The sequence below is a fragment of the Maylandia zebra genome, linkage group LG23 (genome assembly GCF_041146795.1).
Source record: "Maylandia zebra isolate NMK-2024a linkage group LG23, Mzebra_GT3a, whole genome shotgun sequence".
Taxonomy (NCBI): domain Eukaryota; kingdom Metazoa; phylum Chordata; class Actinopteri; order Cichliformes; family Cichlidae; genus Maylandia; species Maylandia zebra.
Genome location: NC_135188.1, coordinates 28,413,431 through 28,426,431, shown reverse-complemented (window position 1 = coordinate 28,426,431; position 13,001 = coordinate 28,413,431). Strand labels below are relative to the sequence as shown.

Here is a 13,001-nt window from a genome sequence, read left to right as displayed (position 1 = left end):
GCTGTTTATAAAATACAATGTGAAAAATAAATATGAAAATATTTATTTAGAAATACCAGCATTTGATTAATTTACAGTAAAACAAAAAAGAAATGTAACATCATACAAGATATAGTGCAAGAGACCTAGTATTCAGCACGTTGTTCTCCAAGCTAACTATTGTATAGCTGTACGCTAATTAAAAGGCTGCTAGCATTCGTGATGTTGATAGTAAACACTAAAATTTGTAACATGTGGCATTGTGAAATGCAAAGATAAGACTTTCTGATCCCTAAAGAAAAGTTCACAGCACAGAGACGAGTTATGAGGTAAGAAAAATCATTGAAAAAGAAAAATGAATTAGAAATTAAAAATAAGTCAAAATAAAAAAGAAAATGCATATACAATATATAGATTGTCATATTTGTGCAAATATTTGTGGAAAAGTGTCCAGTAGTGCAAAATATAAAACTTTAACTACACTTGCACAGTGAATGTGTAAAGAACATGTAACTTGTGTACCTCCTTATAGTTTTAGGTAAAGCATGTTGAAATTAACCTGAATAAACATGTAGACGGTAATGTGATGCTTAAAAAACAAAAACATCAAGCACACAACTGTATAAACAGGATGGCAGGCTCACAAAATTATTAACTGGCACTTATTTTGGAGGATGCTGGCAGCTTCCTGCAGCCTCTGCCCACCAGTTTGTAGTTCAGCTCGACGACAAGCGAGCAGAACTCGCTCATACCGACGAAGTCACAGCACATAATGTTGACTCCCTCGGGTCCTGGCTGCTGCTCACCCGCCCACTGGAGAAGCAGTGAGAGAGAGTTCAACGTCAACATCCTCATGCTCTGGAAAGGGTGCAGGAAGACGTAAAACATGGTCTCTGTCAGGTTCAGACCAGTGACGTAAAAACCATCTGGAAAACAAAACCGTCTGTAAGGCCGGTGCTTAAAGAAACGAACAGCAAATAAAACCTGAGGTAAAATAAATCCCAGCTAGCTGCAGAAGCAGTACACTTCAGAGTATTTTTACTACGTCACTGACATTATTATATTATTAAACTTATGAGAATACTTCTGTCCATCTTGTCCAGGACGTTCTTGTAAAAGATTTTTAATCTCAAGAGTTTAAAAAAAAAAAAAAAAAGGTTAATAATAATTATATTATATATTTTGGTGGCTCAATCAACAGTATATGAATATTAGAAATTTGGTATTTAAAGGAATTATTCTGTTTTAATAAAAACATTTCATTTAAATTTTTGAATAAACCTTTTCAACTTTCAATAAAAACGTTCGCCACATGGGGGCAGCAAATCCGAATCCATGTTGGATTTTTATTGAAAACCTGCGTAGTCTGAATACGCTTTGAATTTTGAGCTTAAGCATAAATTATACTTCTGCATTGAATCTGTCAATCCTACTACATAAACCCGCAAAAGTGTCCAACATTGTTAGCAGCAAGTATAGTTGTATGTGGCGTGGCTGTGTTGCCGTGGAGTTTCTCTCCAATTTTATCCACTGGCTTCCTGATGATTAAAAAAAATTACAGCAGAAGAAGCAGCATCAGAGGAAACAGTGGTACTGAAAGCCATCACAGGCTGTGTGGGATGCATATATATGTACAAACTAACATTTGTACCTTTGGCAGGTTATTAAATCCAGTAAACTACCTTTACAGTATATTCTGTATCCAGTACTTTTGCTCTACATTTTAAATACAGGTCTGTAATGCTACTACTTTCCCTCACTGCACTACTTGTTCCAACAACCTCATACCTGGTCTTCCCTGCCGTTGCTGGCCTTCCAGATAGGTGATCACTTTCTTAGGATCTGGGCTGTTAGCATACCTGAACACACAGGACAGGTTCAATCATTTCAGTGTTAGTGACATGACCAACTGTGCAGACAGTAGCCTTGAAAAGTAAAAGTAATCAGGCACTGCTTTAAATCTGTTTTTTTCCCCTAATGGCCACCAGTCTTGGTCACCAGTCAAAGACCCAAAAAGAAGGAGGGAGAGAAGAAGACCAAGAAAACCACATAAGGTCTAAGGTTTGAAAATAGGAGGAAACAAACTATCTTTACATACGTGTATATATTACATGCAACCAGTGTTTACATATTTAATATTGTATTTCACACCATGTCACACCATTTATAAATAAACCAACAAGCACGTATTATGTCTGACAGTGAACACACATTAAAATATGACACTCCAATTATGTCATATTTGAACCTTTGGCTGTTGCTGTTCTCAGTGTGGTTTAAAGTCACTGTACCAACATCTATTATTAATACTTTTGAGACACCAAGATGCTCAAAAACAAAACAAACAAACAAACAAAAAAAGAACAGCTAATATTGCCAGAGAAAGTAATCAGAACCGAAATCACGGAATCGAAGACACTTAAGCTACGAAGTCTATCTAACCCTTCTACATACAGTCTATGTATTTTACCAATAAGGTATCCGATTCCACAGCCCAGGGTGCTGCAGCTCCTGGTCGTCATAGGAAACAATGACCTGCTGACCTTTTGACCAACATGACCGCAGAGTGGGAGTTTCCTGCATGCATACACATGAATCAAACTGTCAGTTTATTAGGCACACTGTGCCAAAACCAATGCAGGCTAATAACATGATTACAGCAACACGTTTTAATTTTCGGAGCGTGACGTTTGTGGTGTGGTATATTAGCAGGTTTCTGGACTAGAGCAATACCTCTGATATTTGAAACACCTGAGTCGAAAAGAGTTTCAACAGAAACTGAACACCATGACCTAAATGATTAAAGGATTTATTGCAGGATTACAGTCTTAAATGCATTCGTTTTAGTCGGGGGTTCCCAATGAGCCTGTGGTTGAGATCAGTTCCATGTATTTATATCTGCTGAAGTTAAAATGGTAAATCCTTATCTGAGAGGCTGAAAGCAGTGAATATTTGGCATTATTAAACTTTAGAAATCAATCATTATCCTAATAATGTCTATCTACCTGTGGTGGGCACAGCTTCCCTCTGAACAGCAGAAGGATGAACTCCATCAGATGGGCGTGGTCTTCGTCACTTAGAGATTCGAAGTGTGAACAGGCAATGATTACAATCTCTTTGGGGTGAGCGTCCAGCCAGCCGGCCAGTTCATCCAGAGCCTCCTGCATGCAGACAGACGTTAAAATTTGCTGTAAATTAGCTTTCACTCTGAGTATCAATGCCGTTTTGGTGTAGTTTACTGACCTTGACGGTTATTAGCGTGTATATGCCGTGAGCGAAAAACAATTTGCTGCTCCCTGCTGGCTTTCTGGCGATCCGCAGGTCCAAGAAACGAACACCAAGATCACACTGATCAGAAAGGACCGATAGCTGTAGCCAAGAAAGAGAATGAATATTGAAACACCAGAACCAAACAATGACAGAGACTCCACCATGTTGTACAGATGGCTGTATCTCTCTCCTGATCTCCTCTGTACAATTTCACATTTGCATTCATCACTCCATCACACCTGTTGTCTCTGATTTTCAGTCTAATTCTTGCGTAGTATGACATATCTCAACTTTTTCTTCCTGTTTCAGGTTACTTGCTAGTCACTTTTTTAAAATAGTTTTATAGATCCGCCTCTTCTTTTTTCTGCACTTGTGCAGCTTCCTCAAACTTTTTAATGACACACTGCTGAGATCTGCCAAGTTTTCAGCTGGTAGTGCTAAAAAGAACATTTTATGTCTGTTAAACCCTTATCTTTGTTATTTTTCTAACATTCAACCCATTTTTGTGACAGGCTTCTAGTAACAAAACTCTTAAAGATACAGTTTAAAGTTGGTTAGATATTTGCATGTGTAGACACAACACTTGTTCCGTCTTTGCGTTAGGAGCCTTTTTTGGATGCTGGAATGAGTCATACCTTAGTGTTAAGTGCCTCAACAAACAAAAAAACCATTCCTCTGAAAATGGTTTAAGTACTGGGGGGAAATGATCAAATAAGCATCCAGATGTCCAAAGAAAAACATTCAAGGACCTTCGGAAAGCCTGGAGAACCGCTCAAGACCACTTTAACAAAAAAAAACATGAAGATAGTCTGATTAGAAGCAAAATATGAAGAAATGAGGGGCGGCTCGTTACACAGTACTGTATACAGTAAGTCATGATCAAACATAAAAACGTTAAATGTAATGGATACAATTGCTCCCATTAAGGTGAAGGTTATCTCTGGAAGGAAAAAGTCTCCATGGAGAAACTCCACACTAGTGAAAAATGAAAAAAGAGAGTGTAGGAAAGCTGAGCGCAGATGGAGAAAAACAAACCTCCAGGTTCACTATGACATCTATAAAGAGAAACTTCACAATTATAATTTACAACTGAGGAGTGCAAGGAGGTCCTACTTCTCTGACATCATCACTAAAAACAGTCATAATGCTCGGGTCTTATTTTCCACAGTTGACAGGCTAACAAACCCTCCTGTGTCAGTGCCAGCTGAACTTCATTCAACCATGGCCTGCAATGACTTTGCCAAATTCTTCACAGAAAAAATCCAAAAGATTAGACAAGCAATTGGTACATCAACAGCAGATCCAGGATATGTACTGTGTCCACCGAAAAACTGTTTAAACACCATAAAACAGTTTCACCCTATTAACAGCAAAGACCTGGAGGACATCATAGGTCAACTGAACTCCTCCTCTTGCTGTTTAGATGTCCTGCCAACAAGTTTTTTCAAAAAGGTCTCAAAGACTTTGGAGTCAGACCTGTTACAGATCGTCAACTTTTCTTTAATATCAGGTGTGTTTCCAGAACCACTAAAAACTGCTGTAATAAAACCTATACTGAAAAAGGACAATCTTGACAAGACACAAATGAACAACTACAGGCCGATCTCAAATCTCCCATTTCTAAGTAAGATCATTGAAAACGCAGTTTCTCAACAGCTCAATTACTTCTTAAAACAGAATAACTGCTATGATGCCTTCCAGTCAGGTTTTAGACAGAACCACAGCACTGAAATCGCTCTGACCAAAGTGTTCAATGACATATGTCTGAACACAGACAGTGGAACAATGTCAGTCTTAGTTTTACTGGATCTCAGTGCAGCATTTGATACAGTTGACCACAACATATTACTCAAACGACTGGAGAACTGGGCAGGTCTTTCAGGAACTGTACTAAACTGGTTCAAAACATACTTAGAAAACAGGAAATACTTTGTATCAATAGGTAACTTCACATCTGAGCAGACAAGTATCACATGTGGAGTTCCCCAAGGTTCCATCTTGGGACCCCCTCTGTTTAACATTTACATGCTCCCACTGGCACAGATTATAAACAACAACAAAATAAACTATCACAGCTATGCAGATGACACACAAATATATATCACAATGTCACCAGGAGACCAAGGCCCTGTACAGGCTCTTGGTAAATGCATTGAGGAAATTAATGACTGGTTGTGCCACAATTTTCTCCAGCTAAACAAAAACAAAACTGAGGTAATAGTCTTTGGCGCCAAAGAAAAACGATTACAGGTCACCAGAGAACTTCAATCTATACACCTAAAAACCACAAACCAGGCGAGAAATTTGGGTGTAGTGATGGATGCAGACCTAAACTTAGAAAAACACATTAAGACAATAACAAAGTCAGCTTACTATCACCTCAAGAATATTTCAAGGATAAAAGCTCTGATGTCTCAACAGGACCTGGAAAAACTAGTCCATGCATTCATCTTTAGTAGGCTTGATTACTGTAACAGCATCTTTACAGGTCTACCTAAAAAATCAGTCAGACAACTACAGCTCATTCAGAACTCGGCTGCTCGAGTCCTCACTAAGACCAAAAAAGTGGACCACATCAGTCCAGCTCTGAGGTCTTTACACTGGCCACCTGTCCGTCAGAGGATAGACTTTAAAGTTCTGATGCTGGTCTATAAAGCTCTGAATGGTTTAGGACCAAAATACACCAGTGACCTCCTGACCCAGTATGAACCTTCCAGATCCCTCAGGTCATCTGGATCCGGTCTTTTATCAGTTCCCAGAGTCAGAACCAGACACGGAGAAGCTGCATTCAGCTTTTATGCTCCTTATATCTGGAACAAACTCCCAGAAAGCCTCAGATCAGCTGAAACACTCAGTTTATTTAAATCCAGGTTGAAGACTCACCTGTTCTCAGCTGCATTTGAATAAAGCACCAAATCCACACTTTTAAGCTTAAACTTCAAAACTTACACTTTAACTACTGATTTTATCTACTGTTCTGATTTTATCCGTTTAGATTTTTTTTTACATACTGTTTTGTTTGTTTGTTATTTAGTTTGTTTGTTTGTTTGCTTGTTTTAATCAATTTTAAATCGTGCTTTTTATTTGTTTTTGTTTCTAATGTCTCTGTAAAGCACTTTGAACCACCTTGTTGTTGAATTGTGCTATACAAATAAACTTGCCTTGCCTTGCCTTCCTCCTTCCAAACTACGGTAGTTCAGTAATTATCAAATTATCAAAACCTCAGATGAATTCCCCAAACCTTTTACGAGGTAGGGAGCTTCACCTGAGGTGGTGCAGGTTCCTGGTTCTCTTTCACCTTTAGGGGGACCGTAAAATACCTGCGTGGTGGCCCAGCGGTAAACACAGGGTCGAGTACAGCAGGGGAACAGCCTGTCAGTCAGTCTGAGGAAGCAGGACTCCGATCTCACCACAGGAGAGGAGACATCCAGGCTGAAGGACATGCTGTCATGGCTGCCTGTGGTGCGAGAAGAGCCTGTCAACAAGCATCTGAGACAATTTTTTTTATTACAGTTTAACCTGAAATTAAGGATAATTATATTTTTAAAATAAACACGTGATCTGTATGAGAGTGTTTTCTATTCTTTTCTGTCTTGAACTGGCTGAACTGGTTGCTCCTGTTTTACCAGGTAATGCCAGGTTCCACAGCGGGACGTCCAGCAGCTCCTCCGGCAAACGCGACATCCAGTCCGGGTTTCCTCCGAGCTGCTCCCGCTGTTTGTCCTCCATGTCTTATTACCGCTCTGTCCTACTACAGATGTTCAGCATGCTCTTTGAGTTTAAACACGGTTTATTTACCAACTCTTCCGGTTGTTGTCAATCTCCACTTCCTTTAGCGATTTTCAAAATAAAATCACCAAACGCGACGAGAGCTTGCTTAAAAAAACAGTAGCGTTAGAACACTAAAGTAAAAAGTACGGTAACAATGTGCGTCCCCCGATTGAGCAACAGCGCCGTAAAATAAGAAGAATGGCGCCTAATTACAGAGTTAATAATGCAGACTTTGTAATATCTCACGTGTAGATTCATCAGCCAGATTAAGTGTTTACTGACAATTGACAGTGATAGCGCACATCATCATCACTATTCCAACAATCCTCTCCTCACAGACAAGCATAAACACACTCGACTATCGCTAAATCAGATTTAACACACGTTTGTAATGACGGTAATTCAGTTTATAATAGGGTTTATTTGCTCGGTCAGCAGGTGGCGGTATCCTCGTACACTGGGGAGTAAACTGCCATTAAACGAACAGAAGAAGAAGAAAACATCTGCACATGCGCGGTACGGATCGGGTAGACCCGATTTGTACGGTCAGACTTTACACATGCGCAGTAAGGATCGGAGAGTCCTGATCCGTAACTTTCTTTTTATTTTTCGTTTTTGTCTACATTGTACTGAAACGCTTCATTATTGCAAACATTTTAAGATATACTTGTTATTCTTAACATCTTAACTCTTACTCTGACCCATAACTTTTTATTTTTTTTTCCATACTTTAATTAAATTTATGCACATATTACAATCTCTCGTTGGGAGACAACATTAGTGCAACAACATCTTGAAAAGGTTGAATAAGAAACCAAACGAAAAAAAAACAAAAAACAAAACAAACAAACAAAAAAAACCAAAAAAACAAAAACACATATATACATATACATAAATATATGAAGGCCATTTTTATGACATATAACAGTTTCCTTTCTGCGAACACTTTAACATATATGTGGCTTACTTAGTATACCAAAAACACAATCATTAAAAGGATAGAGATTGAGTCCCATTGTCGAATATCAAAGCAGCCTCTTTACATGAATCCCTCAGTAATTCTAAAGATGACAAAAAAGATTTTAATTCAATTTTCAATACAGTTAGGGAAGGTCTTTTACTTTGCCATTTGCATTTGTGTATGTGGTATTTGCCCATAATTATCACCACCTTGTGTAGCATGGACAGTTCCTTAGATGGATCACCATTATTATATAAAACTTGTGTTAGAGTCAGTGGGGTCATCCCATCTATTCTTATACTCAACCAGTCTACTAAATCTTGCCAGAACTCAGTTGTTACTGAGCAGGAAAAAAACAAATGATCAATACTTTCCACATTTTGTGAACAAAATCCACATGGCTCTACCTCAAACCCAAACCTTTTTTTAAGTATTTCAGCTGCTGGGTAATATCCATTAATTATTTTAAATTGCATTTCTTTGACTTTGGGGTGGATAGGCCATTTTAAAAAGTGCATATATTTGTTCGTTATTTTAATATTACTCCCTTTTAGTTTTGTGTTACTGTTAAAGTCGTGAAATAATTTGTTCTTAAATATCTTGTTCATGGTTTTATTATTACAGTTTTTATCCGTCAAAGGAATCTGGTTTAGATGTAAAGAAGGTAGACTAATTTGTGCCTTAGAGTAATACAAATAACCTTGAATCAAACTCAACAGAGGTAAGGGGATTGCCTTACAAACCTTGTCATATTCTCTAAGGGAACACTGAATGTTAAACTTAGGGTGGAAAATAAGTATTTGGTCACCTCAAACATGGAAAATCTCTGGCTCTCACAGACCTGTAACGTCTTCTGTAAGAAGCTTTTCTGTCCCCCACTCGTTACCTGTATGAATGGCACCTGTTTGAACTCATCATCTGTATAAAAGACACCTGTCCACAGCCTCAGACAGTCAGACTCCAAACTCCGCCATGGCCAAGACCAAAGAGCTTTCGAAGGACACCAGGAAAAGTATTGTAGACCTGCACCAGACTGGGAAGAGTGAATCTACAATAGGCAAGCAGCTTGGTGTGAAAAAATCAACTGTGGGAGCAATCATCAGAAAATGGAAGACATACAAGACCACTGATAATCTCCCTCGATCTGGGGCTCCACGCAAGATCTCATCCCGTACATGTGCGCATTTGAAAGTCCTGGAGTGGCCTAGCCAGTCTCCAGACCTCAACCCCATAGAAAATCTGTGGCGGGAGTTGAAAGTCCGTGTTGCTCGGCGACAGCCCCAAAACATCACTGCTCTCGAGAAGATCTGCATGGAGGAATGGGCCAAAATACCAGCTACTGTGTGTGCAAACCTGGTAAAGACCTATAGTAAACGTTTGACCTCTGTTATTGCCAACAAAGGTTATGTTACAAAGTATTGAGTTGTATTTTTGTTATTGACCAAATACTTATTTTCCACCCTGATTTACCAATAAATTCTTTACAAATCCTACCATGTGGATTCATGGATTTTTTTTTCACATTCTGTCTCTCACAGTTGAAGTGTACCTCTGGTGCAAATTACTGACCTCTGTCATCATTTTAGGTGGGGGAACTTGCACAATCGGTGGCTGACTAAATACTTTTTTGCCCCACTGTATATATAATGTTCTTCCTCTACACCCCCCCCCCCCCAATTTTTGCACATGTCGAGGAGCGTGTCAGGCTACATTTCACTGTGTGTTATACTTGCATAACTATGCATGTGACAAATAAAGAACCTTGAACCTTGGAGACAATGTGAGTTATGGCTGGAAACCATCAAACTTACTGGTAATAGTAATAGTAACACTGGTAAAAGTAGAAGGCACCTACCTTTATTTTCTCTAGTTATTTTAGCTCCACTATTAGGTTATCCTATTGGTTTCTGGGTAACCTAGGTCCAGGACTCATCTTAGGCTTAATATTTAGGACTGTCTTTTAAACAATGGTTTGTGTGGATTTCAGTCGAATTCAGAGTATTACTTGAGTGGAGTGTAAATGAAAATAAAACCCATTCATTTGTAAATCATTTAAACTACGCAGTGCTGTAAAAAGCATATTTATTTTTGCTTATTTGTCACACTTACATGATTCACATATTTTAATAATAGGCAAAGATAACACAATACATTACAAAGTTCTATTTTTAAAGGATAATTTCATTCATTAAGAGAACAAAAGGTATCCAAACCTAATTGACACTGTGTGAAAAAGTACTTGGCCCCTAAACCTAATATCTGGCTGTGTCACCCTTGGCAACAAAAACTGCAATCAAGTATTTGCAATAACTAGGAATGATGAGTTTTTCACATCGCTCTGGCGGAATTTTTGAAGAATTGTTTTAATTAGGAACATTGGAGAGTTTTCAACCATGAACAGCCTGTTTGAGGTCGCAGTCAGGTCTCTGTTAGTTTTATATCAGATGTAACTCAAACCTTTCAAAAAATGTTACTTTTGAGATGAGATGAGATGAGATGAGATGAGATAGCTATAATTTGTCAGTTGCAGTTGTCCACAACCGAGACCTTGCCGACCGTACATACAATACACAAACATCACATTGGGGAGACAGGTCAGGCTAGGTAGCCTAGGAAAAAAACAGCGAAATGTGTAACACAAAAGGATAATACAGGAATGCACAGATACCACCACACCATAACACAATAAAACACAGACAAGCAACATGAGAGAGTATTCCAGTGTGTACAGCTGGATCTGGGACCACTGCAATCTTCAATCACACCTCCAGCTGATCCGCTGTCCACATCGGATTAGAGGTAAGAATGGGAGGAGGCGCTGGATTTGGGGAAGGGAGGGTGATGGTGAGAGCGTATCAGTATCAGTGTACATGTGCGCATGCGTGTGTGTGTATCCTGTGTCTCATCAGTCCACAGAATATTTTCCCAAAAGTCTTAGGAATTATCAAGATGTTTTCAGGGAAATGTGAGATTAGCTTTTAAGTTCTGAAACAAAAATACTGCAAGAAAACAGGTGGTTGGTTCCAGAACGCACTTCCAACTTGATTCTTTGAAAAACATATGGCATCTATTTCTTGTAGAAATATAGACCAACAAGAAACAATAATTTCTTAAAACTTGGAAAAAAACTAAAATTAATTTAATCTAATTCAACAAGTTCAAAGAGTGGTAAAAAAAATTGTGCAGTCTCTTTCTTATTGTTGAACTCTGACCTTAACTGAGACATGTGAGGCCTGCAGTTCTTTGTTGTTTCTGGTTCTTTTGTGACCTCCTGGATGAGTTGTTCTTGGAGTACTTTTGATAAAACGGCCGCTCCTGTGAAGCTTCACCACTGCTCCAACTTTCCTCCATGTGTGGATAATGTCTCTCACTGTGGTTCACTGGAGTCCCAAAACCAGAGGTGTGGACTCGAGTCACATGACTTGGACTCGAGTCAGACTCGAGTCATTAATTTTATGACTTTAGACTTGACTTGAAAAAATGTTCTAAGACTTGTGACTTGACTTGGACTTTTACACCAATGACTTGGGACTTGAATTGGACTTGAACCGGTTTACTTGAAAAGACTTGATATTTTACCCCAAATATAAAATTTAACATGCATATTATATAGAGATTGAAAATGTGACGTCATTCACGGGTAGAACCGCAAAGGATTCTGGGAACTCGTGGCAAGCGGTACTAGCGCACGCAGGCTTTCAATTAAAATCAGTTATACAGCGATAAAAAGAAACACAAAAATGTCAAGAAGCTGTTGTATTATTAACTGCAATAGCCGGTCGCATGACAGCCACGGGAAGCCGACGGGTAAAGAGATCGGTTGTTATCAGATTACGTCGTTGAAGAGAAATTGTTCAAGCCATGTTTCCGAAGTAACAAAGACGCGACGGATGGCCTGGATCGCAGCCATTCAAAGATCAAATATAACGTCCCAGAACCCTCCAGCTCACAGGTTAGTCTGCTCCAAGCATTTACACAAAGGTCAGTCTGCTGTTGTAGTTAATGCGTCATTTTCATAACATAATTAGTGATATAGGTTACAAGCAAGTCTGGCGCTGAACAGAAATTGTCGCGCTATGCTCCTTTATTTATTGTGCATAAATAGTGAATTGTCCTGACACAATATTGCGTTTCGCTTCTGTTATTATGGTACATTGACAAAAACACATACTTTTATTCACAGGATAAAACAGTTGTTTTGTATCACTAATTGCCCAGTACGATTACAGCATACAATATTATTGTCACTGCTACATTTCTGTGATGGGTACCAGAAATTATTTCCACTACTAATTAATTACCGTTGAGCTCAAAGGTCCTATTAATAAACGGTTAAGGAATGTGTATTTATGACGACAATTTGTGAGACTGGTAAACTTATGATACGTACGATGGTCTTTCGTTCTACACGGTGTATTTCAAGGTCCTGCACCCATCCGTCGGTAAACTGTACCTGGGCTTGTTGCAGTGACCGGAAGTTACTAAACTTCATGAGTGTATGCACTAACTCCAAGAACCGTATGATTATAAATATGCATATAAATATGCTACAATGAGATAGCTGACTTCATCTAACTAGCAAATGTTTTCCAGGCTACGTTGGTGATGCAGTTTTTTTAATGTGTATGATATTTTTGTCATGCGATTTCAAAGCCGGTCCTACAACCGCATCCAAGAATAACATGCAGCTTATCTCAGAACTGTCGGTGAAAATTATTCTTGGAGCTAGGTTTAATTGAGCTGCATTTTAAAGAGGTGCAATTTCACAATTTGTGTATATTTTCTAAGTTCACTATTTTGTCCTGTGTTGAGAAAAACACAGATTTTAAAATTACATGGTCTAATATTTACATTTAGCATAACTGCAACATTATTTTTTCATTATTTTTTTTTAAAGACTCGAAAGGACTTGAAATTCAAAGTTTCAGACTTGTGACTTGACTCGGACTTTTACACCAGTGACTTGAGACTCGACTCTGACTTGCCTGACATTACTTGAGACTTGACTTGAGACTTGAGG

General features: G+C 38.7%; 1 protein-coding gene across 1 annotated transcript; it reads right to left on the bottom strand.

The window, feature by feature from the left end:
• Positions 1-27: 27 nt before the first annotated feature.
• Positions 28-7,065, bottom strand: LOC101485579 (PI-PLC X domain-containing protein 1). The gene is made up of 7 exons (XM_004563342.4): positions 6,876-7,065; positions 6,570-6,706; positions 3,223-3,348; positions 2,985-3,140; positions 2,450-2,556; positions 1,768-1,838; positions 28-905 (listed from the first exon to the last, which is right to left on the bottom strand). Exons 1-7 carry the CDS (start codon positions 6,976-6,978, stop codon positions 631-633), a joined length of 975 nt encoding a protein of 324 aa, XP_004563399.1. The 5' UTR covers positions 6,979-7,065; the 3' UTR covers positions 28-630.
• Positions 7,066-13,001: the final 5,936 nt, after the last annotated feature.